General features: G+C 56.0%; 1 protein-coding gene across 3 annotated transcripts in view; it reads left to right on the forward strand.

Moving 5' to 3' along the window:
- Positions 1-3869: 3869 nt before the first annotated feature.
- Positions 3870-15694, forward strand: part of SCARA3 (scavenger receptor class A member 3) — a 184380-nt gene continuing 172555 nt past the window's right edge. For 2 of the 3 annotated variants that reach the window (XM_069233709.1, XM_069233710.1), the window contains exon 1: positions 3870-4376. In XM_069233709.1, coding sequence (XP_069089810.1) covers positions 4370-4376 — 7 coding nt within the window. In that variant the 5' untranslated portion in view covers positions 3870-4369. Of the gene's footprint in view, positions 4377-4639; positions 4743-15694 lie in introns of those variants that run through there. The other variant, XM_069233711.1, reaches the window with a different exon arrangement.

The raw sequence follows: 15694 nt of genomic DNA on the forward strand, positions 1-15694 counted from the left end.
CCTCAATTTGCTGTTGGTGCTGTAATGAGATAACTCCCACACATTGTTCAGCATCCTGAAGGCATTCCTGGCCTTGTTCAGTCTGCACTTTATGCCACTGCTTGCCCCTCCATCATGTCTGATAGAATTGTCAAGGTAGGTGAACTCTTCAGTAACGGCCAGGTCATCTCTATCCATCTTGATTGGTGAAGGGTTTGGGATATTCAGTGGCATGACTTCTCATTTCTTCGTATTCACCTTCAGGCATAGATGGTGAGGTGAGACATCTTTTCCTGCATACGCTGGTGTGTGTGAGAGAGCAAGGCTAGGTCATCCGCATAGCCAAGGTCCTCCAGTGTAGAGAATAAGGTCCATCTGGTGCCTTTGGCTTGGTCTTCAGTTGTGCGTTCCGTCATCCGGTTGATGCCTAGGTTGAAGAGTAATGCTGACATCATGCATTCCTGTCTCACACCGCTCTGGACTTTGAAGTTCTACGCCCTATCTTCTACCTTGCGGTGAAAATTATCACAGAAGTTCTTTATGAGGAGAACTATCTGCTGCGGCATGTCATAGGCTGTGAGTATACACCAGAGGCTGATATGGTGAATATTGTCAGAGGCCTTCTCAAAATCATAGAAGTCGATATATAGTTATCTCTGCCATTCCCTGTGCTGCTCTATGAACTTGCATAGAGTGAGGAACTGATCAACATTATCATGGAATTGTTGAAGCGATATTAATAATAATAAAATAATGCTTAATTTAGATGTGTTTAAGTTAGCCTGATTAGGCCTTGGCCAGTTTGCACTGACATCATTTCACATTTGTAGAAGGAAAGTGCACTTTATTATATGTGAACGAGCATTCTCCACGTACGTGTTTCTTTGTTTGAAGTTTCATTTCAGAAAATCAGCAAAAGAGAAGTCTAATTCGTGGTATTGTTTACTGTATTAATAAATTGTATAAATGGGCCTTCCTCGGAGGAAGACATGCTCAGGATGTCCAACTCTTTATAACACACAAGGACCATTGCTCAAGTCTTTTCTAGGGACCATTTATTAGCTGAACTGTCAATGGTATTTCTGTATTATATAAATGCCATGTCATCTTCTTCGTTTTCTATACACACCTCTTCATTAAAATGCACCAAAGCAGGTGTTTACTAGATGTATTTTTTTTGCTGCATCTTGTGTAACTCAATCAATCCATCATGCAATTTGTAAAGCGCACTACTCACCTGTGAGGGTCTCAAGGAGCTGAGGGGGGGGCTGCCACTGCTCGTACAGCCATGTCTTGAGGTGTCTCCTGAAGGTAAGTAGGTCCTTGGTCTGACGCAGGTGGGTGGGAAGAGTGTCCACGTCCTGGCAGCGAGGTGAGAGAATGATCTGCTGGCCGGTGGTTGTTCTGCAGATGCGTGGGACGGTGGCGAGGGCAAGGTCGGCGGAGCGAAGCTGTCGGGTCGGGTTGTAGAAGGAAAGCCGTCTGTTGAGGTATTCTGGTCCGGTGTTGTGCAGTGCCTTGTGAGCGTGGGTGAGAAGTTTGAACGTGATTCTCTTGTTGACGGGGAGCCAGTGCAGGTCTCTCAGTTGGGCTGTGATGTGGCAGTAGCGGGGCATGTCCAGGATGAGGCATGTGGAGGCGTTCTGGATGCTCTGGATACTCTTTTCTGGAGTTTGGCCGTGGTTCCTGCATACTGGGCATTGCTGTAGTCCAGTGTGCTGCTTATGAGGGCTTGAGTGACTGTTCTTCTGGTTTCAGTGGGGATCCATTTGTAGATCTTCCAAAGCATGCAGAGGTTGTTGAAGCTGGTGGAGGAGATGGCGTTGACTTGCTGCATCATAGGTAGTGAAGAGTCCAGGATGAATCCCAGATTGCGTGCGTGGCCGGTGAGTGTCAGTGTGGTTCACAGTGTGGCAGGCCACCAGGAGTCTTCCCATGTGGGGGGGGGTGGAGCCGAAGATGAGGACCTCAGTATTGTCGGAATGCCGTTTCAGGCAGCTGTTCTTCATCCATTCGGCAATGGCCTTCATTCCTTCGTGGAGGTTCTTCTAGGCGGTGGCTGGGTCCTTGGTGAGGGAAAGGATCAGCTGGGTGTCACTGGCGTATGAGATGATGTTGAGGTTGTGGGATTGGGCAATGTTAGCGAGCGGAGCCATGGAGACGTTGAAGAGGGACGAACCCTGAGGTATGGCATGTAGATGTTGAAGAGGGTCGGGCTGAGGGACGAACCCTGAGGTATGCCACAGAAGATTTTGGTGGCTTCAGAGCGGAATGGAGGGAGGCGGACTCTCTGAGTTCTGCTGGTGAAGAAGAAGGTGATCCAGTCCAGGGCTCTGTCGCAGATTCCTGCTTCGTAGAGGCGTGTGCTTAGGGTGTGGTGGCAGCCGGTGTCGAACGAGGCTGAGAGGTCCAGGAGGATGAGAGCTGCGGTTTCGCCACTGTCCGGTATGGTCCTGATGTCATCGATGGCGGCGATTAGGGCAATTTCGGTGCTGTGGTTGCTGTGGAATCCGGATTGGGATGGGTCCAGAGTGTTGTTCTCCTCGAGGAAACGGGGCAGTTGTTTGTTGACAATTTTCTCTATGACTTTTGCCAGGAAGGGAGCAGGGAGATGGCCCAGAAGTTCTTGAGTTCCTTTGGGTCCGCCTTGGGTTTCTTGAGGAGGGCATTGATCTCGGCATGTTTCCAGCTCTCCGGGAAGGAGGAGGTCTCGAAGGAACTGTTGATGATCTTCCGGAGATGGGGTGCGTTGACAGAGCACGTTGTCGTTCACGTGGGTCCAGGAGAGCAGGAGGCTGGTGGGTAGTGAGTCTGTGGTATCGGTGGTTGACTGGGGGTCTGAGTACTGAAGCTGTCATGGATGTCCGCTCTCTTGCGGTAGTAGAAGGTGGCTAGGGAGTCGCAGAGGTCTTGTGATGGCGGGATGTCGTTGACGTTGGAGCCGGGGTTGGAGAGCTCCTTCACGAATTGAATAGTGATTGGTTTACATGAATGCATCTTTGTTTTCCAGTCCTACTATGGCATGTCAGACCATATTGAGAGAGAGGCTTTTCTGTCTAAAACCTTATAAAAGATGACGTTTTTGGGATATGTGCCAGACTTATTGGCACACTCTTTTAAGGCAGACCCTATGACGGTCCTCTTGCTTACCTATGCATTGGCTCTTGCAATATTTGCTTTGGAGCTTGACCTAATGTTAACTCTCTTGCTTTATTTGATTTTGACCTTCTATGTTTGCTGATTCCCTTTTGTCCTCTGTGATCAACTTAATTTTGAATAAACCCTTATGGTTTTGACTTGCCTGGAGTAGGTCTCATTTACTGTCATTTAACTTATGAAGACTCAGACAATTCCGATCCTATGAGTCTACCCCCCCCCTTGATTGTTTTAATTGGAGCGTCAACATCATCATAGGACATTCCCACGTGGGCATCTTTTTGTGCGCATAAGGAGTGCAATCAAATGGCTGTCATTTTTGTTAGTGTTGATTACGTGAGATTAGTAGTGTGTTGTCAGGTGTTTAGTGTAGGGCAAGGGTTCCCCTAGGCCTCAAGGCGCCTCCCGTCAGTCCATTGCATTTTGATATCTGTGAGGCGAATAGCATAATTTATATTTCAGGGGGCTTCTTCGCAAATTTTTCAGGAGAGCCGTATTTCTTTAAACAATGTCGCTTGTAGCCTCACGTTATGATTATTGGCCTACAAGTCCCAGCATGCTTAGTGCTGCAGGGCGCATAATCAGAAGTGGATCGAAGTGGCCCCGTGACATGGGGACCAGTTGACAGGATCAGTACTTACACTCCTTCCCCCGGGCCCTGGCACCCCACCCTTCCCTCCCCCGCGGCCAGATGTTCGGGCGGAGCGGTAGCCGCACATTTGTTAGCTATTACCCGCAGCCGGGGCAGAGGAGGAGCCCCAGAGACGGGGGCAGTGCTCGCCGGCCCGGCACATGCCTCGGTGGGTCGTATTTCTCTGAGCTCGCGATGGAAAATGTCCAAAGTGTGCTGAGCCGGAGCCCGGGACGGGGGCCTGCTGAGGAGAGACGCGGAGTCCAAGAGCAGACAGTGAGCTCCGGGAGGCGCCGGGAGTGAAACCAGGAGAACACTCGCCTCGAAAACTTTTATTTTCAGTACAAATCTCACCATTGACATTTCGTTCGAATGACTCCAAACCCATTCTCCCCATCATTAATTAGGAGAAACAGATACTTTGACCCGTTGTGTAAAGCCCCTTGTGATTAACAACAAAAGGCAATGGATTAGTGAATGTCGCAAAACAAAGCTTTCCTGGAATTTATTTTACATTTCTTTACTTTTTGGGTACTTTTTTGGTGCTGGCATTAGAAACATCCGAGGCGGCAGCAGGGACCCGGTCCTGACACCACTGGGACCATGAAAGGTATGTGTCCTGTGAGGACCTACTGTTGCATGACTCTTCGCTGAGATGAGAAATAATATTATTTGTACAGCCAGGAATAGCGCACACGGGCAGAAAGATGGGCGGAGGTGGGGTAGAGCCCTGGGCATCCGCTGACCGCAGAGGGCACGTCCCGCTGACCACACTGAGACGGATGGCAGCAAGGAGACTGGACCAGGACAGTGTGTGTTTCTGGGAGGCGCAGGGAGGGTGTCAAGTCGCTCGGCAGACTCGGGTGAAACAAAGGGCTGCTCCGGGAAGGTGATGTGAGGAGAGAGGCGGGCCGTGCGAGGAGCAGCATTGGTCCTGTTACCGAGGGAGAGAGACGGAGGCAGGAAGCTGCCCCAGGTGACCGAGGCAGAGCGAGAGAGCTGGGCCTGGGCAGAGATGTGACTGGGGCTGACACTGGAAGGGAGACATGACGCTGGATCGTGTACTTAGGAAAGATGCGCGGCAACGGGATGTGAATGGGGGGGAGGGGGGGGGGGGGGCAGGACTGTGTGACTGAGGCCGGGACAAGTAGCTGAGGCAGAACAGGGAAGAAGAAGTGATTGAGGCGGTGTTTGCGTGGGGGCTGGGAAGGGGTCTGCTAGACCATGTGATTGATGCTAGGGCAGGTAGGTGGACCACAGATTGGGTGTGATTGAGGCAGAATGGCGGGGGGCTGCTATACCATGTGATTGATGCTAGAGCAGGTAGGTGGACTACGGATGGGGTGTGATTGAGGCAGAATGGCGGGGGGCTCCTAGACCATGTGATTGATGCTAGGGCAGGTAGGTGGACCACGGATGGGGTGTGATTGAAGCAGATTGGCGGGGGGCTGCTAGACTATGTAATTGATGCTAGGGCAGGTAGGTGGACCACGGATGGGGTGTGCTTGAAGCAGATTGGCGGGGGGCTGCTAGACCATGTGACTGATGCTAGGGCCGGTAGGGGTGTGTGATTGAGGCAGATTGGCGGGGGGGGGGGGGAGGAGGGGGCTGTTAGACCATGCGATTGATGCTAGGGCAGGAAGGTGGACCCCGGGTGGGTGTGATTGAGGCAGCTTGGCGGGGGCTGCTAGACCATGTGACTGATGCTAGGGCAGGTAGGGGTGTGTGATTGAGGCAGATTGGCGGGGGGAGCGGGGGCTGCTAGACCATGCGATTGATGCTAGGGCAGGAAGGTGGACCCCGGGTGGGGTGTGATTGAGGCAAATTAGGAGGAGAAAGGCAGCTGGTCCATATGTCGGATGCAGTGCTTTAAATGGGCAGGAACAGTCCAGTACTGAGTGCCTGCACTTCTTCAACATGAAACGGAGAGCACCGGCACTTCTCAGCACTGCTGCAATATATTTAAAGGGAGAGTACCAGCACCTCTCAGCACTGCTGCAATATATTTAAAGGGAGAGTACCAGCACCTCTCAGCACTGCTGCAATATATTTAAAGGGAGAGTACCAGCACCTCTCAGCACTGCTGCAATATACTTAAAGGGAGAGTACCGACACTTCTCAGCACTGCTGCAATATATTTAAAGGGACAGTACCAGCACTTCTCAGTACTGCGGCAATACATTTAAAGGGAGAGCACCTGCCCTTCTCAGCACTGCTGCAATACTTTTAAAGGGAGCGTACCTGCAATTCTCAGTACTGCTCCATACATTTAAAGGGAGAGTGCCGGCACTGTTGCAATACATTTAAAGGGACAGTACCTGCACTTCTCAGCACTGCCACATTACATTTAAAGGGAGAGTACCAGCACTGCATCAATACATTTAAAGGGAGACTATCATCAATGCTGCAGTACATTTAAAGGGAGAATACCAGCACTTCTCAGCACTGCCACAATACATTTAAAGGGAGAGTACCAGCACTTCTCAGCACTCATGCAATACATTTATAGGGAGAGTACCATCACTTCTCAGCACTCATGCTATACATTTATAGGGAGAGTACCATCCCTTCTCAGCACTCATGCTATACATTTATAGGGAGAATACCATCACTTCTCAGCACTCATGCTATACATTTATAGGGAGAGTACCATCACTTCTCAGCACTGCCACAATACATTTAAAGGGAGAGTACCTGCACGTCTCAGCACTCATGCTATACATTTATAGGGAGAGTACCATCACTTCTCAGCACTGCCACAATACATTTAAAGGGAGAGTACCTGCACTTCTCAGCACTCATGCTATACATCTATAGGGAGAGTACTATCACTTCTCAGCACTTGTGCAATATTTATAAAGGGCGAGGACATGCACTGCTGCAATACATTTAATGGGCAAGTACCAACTCTTCAGGAACAAACCAGTACTGTGGATAGTGAGTACCAGGACTTTCCTATTTCAATTCAAAGCACTGAAGGGGGGGCTGAAGAGCTGGGGCGGGAAGTTAATGAGGCAGATGGGAGGAAGGCAGCTGGACCATGAGACTGAAGCCAGGACAGGTAGCTGGACCAGGGCAGGGACGTGATTGAGGCAGAGATCCAGACTGCATGATGCAGAGACAAACTTGGGACAGGATATGAATGTGATTGAGGCAGAGAGCCAAACTGCATAATTCAGGGACACTGGGAAAGGACAGAGCAGGGATGTGATGTAGGCAGGGATCCAGACTGCATGATGCAGAGACAAAGCTGGACCAGGACAGGGATGTGATTCGTGAGGAGGCAGAGAGCCGGGCACGAGTCTGATGCAGACAGAGCGGGGCCAGGACAGTGAGGGGTTCGCTGGCACAGGAGAGTGGTTTCGGTCATGACAGAGAGCTGGGCTGGGACAGAGAGTGGTTCAGGCTGTGAGAGAGCTGGGCTGGGACAGAGAGTGGTTCAGGCGGTGAGAGAGCTGGGCTGGGACAGAGAGTGTTTCAGGCAGTGAGAGAGCTGGGCTGGGGCACAGAGTGTTCAGGCAGTGAGAGAGATGGTTCAGGCAGTGAGAGAGCATGGGGCAGAGAGTGTTCAAGCAGTGAGAGAGATGATTCAGACAGTGAGAGAGCTGGGATGGGGCAGAGAGTGTTCAGGCAGTGAGAGAGATGGTTCAGACAGTGAGAGAGCTGGGCTGGAACAGAGAGTGGTTCAGGCAGTGAGAGAGCTGGCCTGGGACAGAGAGTGGTTCAGGCAGTGAGAGAGCTGGGCTGGGACAGAGAGTGTTTCAGGCAGTGAGAGAGCTGGGCTGGGGCAGAGAGTGTTTCAGGCAGTGAGAGAGCTGGGCTGGGACAGAGAGTGTTTCAGGCAATGAGAGAGCTGGACTGGGACATAGAGTGGTTCAGGCAGTGAGAGAGCTGGGCTGGGGACAGAGAGTGGTTCAGGCAGTGAGAGGGCTGGGGCAGAGAGTGTTTCAGGCAGTGAGAGAGTTGGGCTGGGACAGAGAGTGTTTGAGGCAGTGAGAGAGCTGGGCTCGGACAGAGAGTGGTTCAGGCAGTGAGAGAGCTGGCCTAGGACAGAGAGTGGTTCAGGCAGTGAGAGAGCTGGGCTGGGACAGAGAGTGGTTCAGGCAGTGAGAGAGCTGGCCTGGGACAGAGAGCGGTTCAGGCGGTGAGAGAGCTGGCCCGGGACAGAGAGCGGTTCAGGCGGTGAGAGAGCTGGGCTGGGTCAGAGAGTGTTCAGGCAGTGAGAGAGCTGGGCTGGGGCAGAGAGTGTTCAGGCAGTGAGAGAGATGGTTCAGGCAGTGAGAGAGCATGGGGCAGAGAGTGTTCAAGCAGTGAGAGAGATGGTTCAGACAGTGAGAGAGCTGGGATGGGGCAGAGAGTGTTCAGGCAGTGAGAGAGATGGTTCAGACAGTGAGAGAGCTGGGGTGGGACAGAGAATGTTCAGGCAGTAAGAGAGCGGGGCTGGGGCAGAGATTGTTCAGGCAGTGAGAGAGCTGGGTTGGGGCAGAGAGTGGTTCAGGCAGTGAGAAAGCTGGGCTGGGACAGAGAGTGTTCAGGCAGTGAGAGAGCTGGGCTGGGGCAGAGAGTGTTCAGGCAGTGAGAGAGATGGTTCAGGCAGTGAGAGAGCATGGGGCAGAGAGTGTTCAAGCAGTGAGAGAGATGGTTCAGACAGTGAGAGAGCTGGGATGGGGCAGAGAGTGTTCAGGCAGTGAGAGAGATGGTTCAGACAGTGAGAGAGCTGGGCTGGGACAGAGAATGTTCAGGCAGTAAGAGAGCGGGGCTGGGGCAGAGAGTGTTCAGGCAGTGAGAGAGCTGGGTTGGGGCAGAGAGTGGTTCAGGCAGTGAGAAAGCTGGGCTGGGCAGAGAGTGGTTCAGGCAGTGAGAGAGCTGGGCTGGGACAGAGAGTGGTTCAGGCAGTGAGAGAGCTGGTTTCAGGTAGTGAGAGAGCTGGGTTGGGACAAACAGTGTCCAGGGAGTGAGAGAGCTGGGACAGAGAGTGGAGGGAGCTGTGCTGGGACAGAGAGTGGTTCAGGCAGTGAGAGAGCTGGGATGGGACAGAGAGTGGTTCAGGCAGTGAGAGAGCTGGGCTGGGGCAGAGAGTGGTTCAGGCAGTGAGAGAGCTGGGCTGGGACAGAGAGTGGTCAGGCAGTGAGAGAGCTGGGCTGGGACAGAGAGTGGTTCAGACAGTGAGAGAGCTGGTTTCGTGACAGAGATCATGTCCATGACAGTGGGTTGTTCAAGGGGAGATGGAGCGCTAACAAGGACAGAGAGCAGTTCCAGGACAGTGACTGAATGAAGCCGAGACACAGACTTGGACAAGGCTAGTCAGTGAAGCAGGGACAGAGTGGGCAGAGAGGGGGACCAGGGCAGTGAGGGGTTCAGCAGCAATAGTGGTCCGGCACAGGGCAGTACGTGAATGAAACTGGGAGAAAGACCTGGGCAAGGACAGTGGACAGTGACTGACAGCTGGCCCAGGACACTGAACAGGTCAGGCAGCGACAGAGAGTGGGCAGGAAGAAAGAGTGATTCAAGTAGGGGCAGAGAGCTGGACAGGGAAAGGGAGGGGCCGCCAGCGACAGAGAACTGGCTCAGGACAGTGAGTGATTGAAGGAGAGAAAGAGAGCTGGACAAGGGCAGGGAGTGATTCAAGCAGTGAAGGGGAGCTGGGCACGGACAGTGAGCTGCTTAGGAAATGCTGGTGCAGCACAGAGAGCTGGCCAGGAAGTGGCACACAGGTGCCCGATGACAGTCTGCTGCCCGCAGGGACAGAGGGCATGTCTATGGCAGTAAATACAGAGAGCTGCCCAGGACAGTGAGTGATTCAAGGAGAGAAGGAGAGCTGCCCAGGGCAGTGAGTGATTCAAGGAGAGAAGGAGAGCTGGGCATGGACAGTGAGTGATTCAAGGAGAGAAGGAGATCTGCCCAGGGCAGGGAGTGAGTCCAACAGCCACAGAAAGCTGGCTCAGTACAGTCAGTCATTTAGGAAAAGGCAGAGGGCTGCTCCAGGACAGAGAGGCATGTCAAAGAGTTGACACAGGACAGTGAGAGGTTCAGGCAGTGACAGAGCAGGCACAGGGCAGTAAGCAGTTCAGGCAGAGACAGAGAGCAGGCACAGGGCAGTAAGCAGTTCATGCAATGACAGAGCAGGCACAGGGCAGTAAGCAGTCCAGGCAGTGACAGTAAGCAGTTCAGGGAGTGACAGAGAGCAGGCACAGGGCAGTAAGCAGTTCAGGCAGTGACAGAGCAGGCACAGGGCAGTAAGCAGTTCATGCAATGACAGAGCAGGCACAGGGCAGTAAGCAGTTCATGCAATGACAGAGCAGGCACAGGGCCTTAAGCAGTCCAGGCAGTGTTAGAGCAGGCACAGGGCAGGAAGCAGTCCAGGCAGTGAGGGAGCTAGTACAGGACAGTATGCAGTTCAGGCAGTGAGAGGGAGTGAGTACGTAACAGTAGGCACTTCAGGCAGTGACAGAGAGCCGGCACAGGGCAGTAAGCAGTCGAGGCAGTGACAGAGAGCAGACACAGTGCAGTAAGTAGTTCAGACAGTGACAGAGAGCAGGCACAGGACAGTAAGCAGTTCAGACAGTGACAGAGCAGGCACAGGGCAGTAAGCAGTCCTGGCAGTGAGAGGGCTAGTACAGGACAGTAGGCAGTTCAGGCAGTGACAGAGAGCAGGCACAGGGCAGTAAGCAGTCTAGGCAAAGACAGAAAGCTCGTACAGGGCAATAGGCAGGTCAGGCAGTGCCAGGGAGCAGGCACCTGGCAGTAAGTAGTGCAGGCAGTGACAGAGCAGGCACAGGCCAGTAAGCAGGTCAGTCAGTGGTAGAGCAGGCACAGGGCAGAAGGCAGGTCAGGCAGTGGCAGAGCAGGCACAGGCCAGCAGGCAGGTCAGGCAGTGACAGAGCAGACACAGGCCAGTAAGCAGTGCAGGCAGTGACAGAGCAGGCACTGCTAGCAGGCAGGTCAGGCAGTGACAGAGCAGGCACAGGGCAGCAGGCAGTGTAGGTAGTGACAGAGCAGGCATAGGACAGCAGGCAGGTCAGGCAGTGCCAGAGCAGGCCCAGGCCAGCAGGCAGGTCAGTCACTGGCAGAGCAGGCACGGGGTAGGAGGCAGGTCAGGCAGTGACAGAGCAGGCACATGGCATCAGGCAGGTCAGGCAGTGCCAGGGAGCAGGCACCTGGCAGTAAGTAGTGCAGGCAGTGACAGAGCAGGCACAGGCCAGTAAGCAGGTCAGTCAGTGGTAGAGCAGGCACGGGGTAGGAGGCAGGTCAGGCAGTGACAGAGCAGGCACAGGGCATCAGGCAGGTCAGGCAGTGACAGAGCAGGCACAGGGCAGCAGGCAGTGCAGGCAGTGACAGAACAGGCACAGGGCAGCAGGCAGGTTAGGCAGTGTTAGAGCTGGCACAGGCCAGTAGGCAGGTCAGGCACTGGCAGAGCAGGCACAGGCCAGCAGGCAGGTCTGGCAGTGACAGAGCAGACACAGGACAGCAGGCAGGTCAGGCAGTGACAGAGCAGGCACTGCTAGTAGGCAGGTCAGGCAGTGACAGAGCAGGCACAGTGCAGCAGGCAGGTCAGGCAGTGACAGAACAGGCACATGCCAGTAAGCAGTGCAGGCAGTGACAAAGGAGGCACAGGGCAGAAGGCAGGTCAGGCAGTGGCAGAGCAGGCACAGGCCAGCAGGCAGGTCAGGCAGTGACAGAGCAGACACAGGCCAGTAAGCAGTGCAGGCAGTGACAGAGCAGGCACTGCTAGCAGGCAGGTCAGGCAGTGACAGAGCAGGCACAGGGCAGCAGGCAGTGTAGGTAGTGACAGAGCAGGCATAGGACAGCAGGCAGGTCAGGCAGTGCCAGAGCAGGCACAGGTCAGCAGGCAGGTCAGTCAATGGCAGAGCAGGCACGGGGTAGGAGGCAGGTCAGGCAGTGACAGAGCAGGCACATGGCATCAGGCAGGTCAGGCAGTGCCAGGGAGCAGGCACCTGGCAGTAAGTAGTGCAGGCAGTGACAGAGCAGGCACAGGCCAGTAAGCAGGTCAGTCAGTGGTAGAGCAGGCACGGGGTAGGAGGCAGGTCAGGCAGTGACAGAGCAGGCACAGGGCATCAGGCAGGTCAGGCAGTGACAGAGCAGGCACAGGGCAGCAGGCAGTGCAGGCAGTGACAGAACAGGCACAGGGCAGCAGGCAGGTTAGGCAGTGATAGAGCTGGCACAGGCCAGTAGGCAGGTCAGGCACTGGCAGAGCAGGCACAGGCCAGCAGGCAGGTCTGGCAGTGACAGAGCAGACACAGGACAGCAGGCAGGTCAGGCAGTGACAGAGCAGGCACTGCTAGTAGGCAGGTCAGGCAGTGACAGAGCAGGCACAGTGCAGCAGGCAGGTCAGGCAGTGACAGAACAGGCACATGCCAGTAAGCAGTGCAGGCAGTGACAGAGGAGGCACAGGGCAGCAGGCAGTGCAGGCAGTGACAGAGCAGGCACAGGACAGCAGGCAGTGCAGGCTGTGCCAGAGCAGGCAGGTCAGGCAGTGGCAGAGAAGGCACAGGGCAGCAAGCAGGTTAGGCAGTGACAGAGCAGGCACAGGCCAGTAGGCAGGTCAGGCACTGGCAGAGCAGGCACAGGGTAGGAGGCAGGTCAGGCACTGGCAGAGCAGGCACAGGGTAGGAGGCAGGTCAGGCAGTGACAGAGCAGGCACAGGGCAGCAGACAGGTCAGGCAGTGACAGAGCAGACACAGGCCAGCAGGCAGGTCAGGCAGTGACAGAGCAGACACAGGCCAGTAAGCAGTGCAGGCAGTGACAGAGCAGGCACTGCTAGTAGGCAGGTCAGGCAGTGACAGAGCAGGCACAGGGCAGCAGGCAGTGTAGGTAGGGACAGAGCAGGCATAGGACAGCAGGCAGGTCAGGCAGTGGCAGAGCAGGCACAGGCCAGCAGGCAGGTCAGGTAGTGACAGAGAGCAGGCACAGGGCAGCAGGCAGGTCAGGCAGTGACAGAGCAGGCACAGGCCAGTAGGCAGGTCAGTCACTGGCAGAGCAGGCACGGGGTAGGAGGCAGGTCAGACAGTGACAGAGCAGGCACATGGCATCAGGCAGGTCAGGCAGTGGCAGAGCAGGCACAGGGCAGCAGGCAGGTCAGGCAGTGACAGAGCAGGCACATGCCAGTAAGCAGTGACAGAGCAGGCACAGGGCAGCAGGCAGTGACAGAACAGGCACAGGGCAGCAGGCAGGTCAGGCGGTGGCAGAGCAGGCACAGGGCAGCAGGCAGGTTAGGCAGTGATAGAGCTGGCACAGGCCAGTAGGCAGGTCAGGCGCTGGCAGAGCAGGCACAGGCCAGCAGGCAGGTCTGGCAGTGACAGAGCAGACACAGGACAGCAGGCAGGTCAGGCAGTGACAGAGCAGGCACTGCTAGTAGGCAGGTCAGGCAGTGACAGAGCAGGCACAGTGCAGCAGGCAGTGCAGGCAGTGACAGAGCAGGCACAGGCCAGCAGTCAGATCAGGCAGTGACAGCAAGCAGGCACATGGCAGCAGGCAGGCCAGGCAGTGACAGAGCAGGCACAGGCCAGTAGGCGGGTCAGGCACTAGCAGAGCAGTAACAGGGTAGGAGGCAGGTCAGGCAGTGATAGAGCAGGCACAGGGCAGCAGGCAGGTCAGGCAGTGACAGAACAGGCACATGCCAGTAAGCAGTGCAGGCAGTGACAGAGCAGGCACAGGGCAGCAGGCAGTGCAGGCAGTGACAGAGCAGGCACAGGACAGCAGGCAGTGCAGGCAGTGCCAGAGCAGGCAGGTCAGGCAGTGGCAGAGCAGGCACAGGGCAGCAGGCAGGTTAGGCAGTGACAGAGCAGGCACAGGCCAGTAGGCAGGTCAGGCACTGGCAGAGCAGGCACAGGGTAGGAGGCAGGTCAGGCAGTGACAGAGCAGGCACAGGGAAGCAGACAGGTCAGGCACTGGTAGAGCAGGCACAGGGCAGCAGGCAGGTCAGGCACTGGTAGAGCAGGCACAGGGCAGCAGGCAGGTCAGGCAGTGACAGAACAGGCACATGCCAGTAAGCAGTGCAGGCAGTGACAGAGCAGGCACAGGGCAGCAGGCAGGTTAGGCAGTGACAGAGCAGGCACAGGCCAGTAGGCAGGTCAGGCACTGGCAGAGCAGGCACAGGGTAGGAGGCAGGTCAGGCAGTGACAGAGCAGGCACAGGGCAGCAGACAGGACAGGCACTGGTAGAGCAGGCACAGTGCAGCAGGCAGGTCAGGCAGTGACAGAGCAGGCACAGGGCAGCAGGCAGTGCAGGCAGTGACAGAACAGGCACAGGGCAGCAGGCAGGTTAGGCAGTGATAGAGCTGGCACAGGCCAGTAGGCAGGTCAGGCACTGGCAGAGCAGGCACAGGCCAGCAGGCAGGTCTGGCAGTGACAGAGCAGACACAGGACAGCAGGCAGGTCAGGCAGTGACAGAGCAGGCACTGCTAGTAGGCAGGTCAGGCAGTGACAGAGCAGGCACAGTGCAGCAGGCAGGTCAGGCAGTGACAGAACAGGCACATGCCAGTAAGCAGTGCAGGCAGTGACAAAGGAGGCACAGGGCAGAAGGCAGGTCAGGCAGTGGCAGAGCAGGCACAGGCCAGCAGGCAGGTCAGGCAGTGACAGAGCAGACACAGGCCAGTAAGCAGTGCAGGCAGTGACAGAGCAGGCACTGCTAGCAGGCAGGTCAGGCAGTGACAGAGCAGGCAGAGGGCAGCAGGCAGTGTAGGTAGTGACAGAGCAGGCATAGGACAGCAGGCAGGTCAGGCAGTGCCAGAGCAGGCACAGGTCAGCAGGCAGGTCAGTCAATGGCAGAGCAGGCACGGGGTAGGAGGCAGGTCAGGCAGTGACAGAGCAGGCACATGGCATCAGGCAGGTCAGGCAGTGCCAGGGAGCAGGCACCTGGCAGTAAGTAGTGCAGGCAGTGACAGAGCAGGCACAGGCCAGTAAGCAGGTCAGTCAGTGGTAGAGCAGGCACGGGGTAGGAGGCAGGTCAGGCAGTGACAGAGCAGGCACAGGGCATCAGGCAGGTCAGGCAGTGACAGAGCAGGCACAGGGCAGCAGGCAGTGCAGGCAGTGACAGAACAGGCACAGGGCAGCAGGCAGGTTAGGCAGTGATAGAGCTGGCACAGGCCAGTAGGCAGGTCAGGCACTGGCAGAGCAGGCACAGGCCAGCAGGCAGGTCTGGCAGTGACAGAGCAGACACAGGACAGCAGGCAGGTCAGGCAGTGACAGAGCAGGCACTGCTAGTAGGCAGGTCAGGCAGTGACAGAGCAGGCACAGTGCAGCAGGCAGGTCAGGCAGTGACAGAACAGGCACATGCCAGTAAGCAGTGCAGGCAGTGACAGAGGAGGCACAGGGCAGCAGGCAGTGCAGGCAGTGACAGAGCAGGCACAGGACAGCAGGCAGTGCAGGCTGTGCCAGAGCAGGCAGGTCAGGCAGTGGCAGAGAAGGCACAGGGCAGTAAGCAGGTTAGGCAGTGACAGAGCAGGCACAGGCCAGTAGGCAGGTCAGGCACTGGCAGAGCAGGCACAGGGTAGGAGGCAGGTCAGGCACTGGCAGAGCAGGCACAGGGTAGGAGGCAGGTCAGGCAGTGACAGAGCAGGCACAGGGCAGCAGACAGGTCAGGCAGTGACAGAGCAGACACAGGCCAGCAGGCAGGTCAGGCAGTGACAGAGCAGACACAGGCCAGTAAGCAGTGCAGGCAGTGACAGAGCAGGCACTGCTAGTAGGCAGGTCAGGCAGTGACAGAGCAGGCACAGGGCAGCAGGCAGTGTAGGTAGGGACAGAGCAGGCATAGGACAGCAGGCAGGTCAGGCAGTGGCAGAGCAGGCACAGGCCAGCAGGCAGGTCAGGTAGTGACAGAGAGCAGGCACAGGGCAGCAGGCAGGTCAGGCAGTGACAGAGCAGGCACAGGCCAGTAGGCAGGTCAGTCACTGGCAGAGCAGGCACGGGG

The sequence above is a fragment of the Pleurodeles waltl genome, chromosome 5 (assembly GCF_031143425.1).
Source record: "Pleurodeles waltl isolate 20211129_DDA chromosome 5, aPleWal1.hap1.20221129, whole genome shotgun sequence".
Classification (NCBI taxonomy): domain Eukaryota; kingdom Metazoa; phylum Chordata; class Amphibia; order Caudata; family Salamandridae; genus Pleurodeles; species Pleurodeles waltl.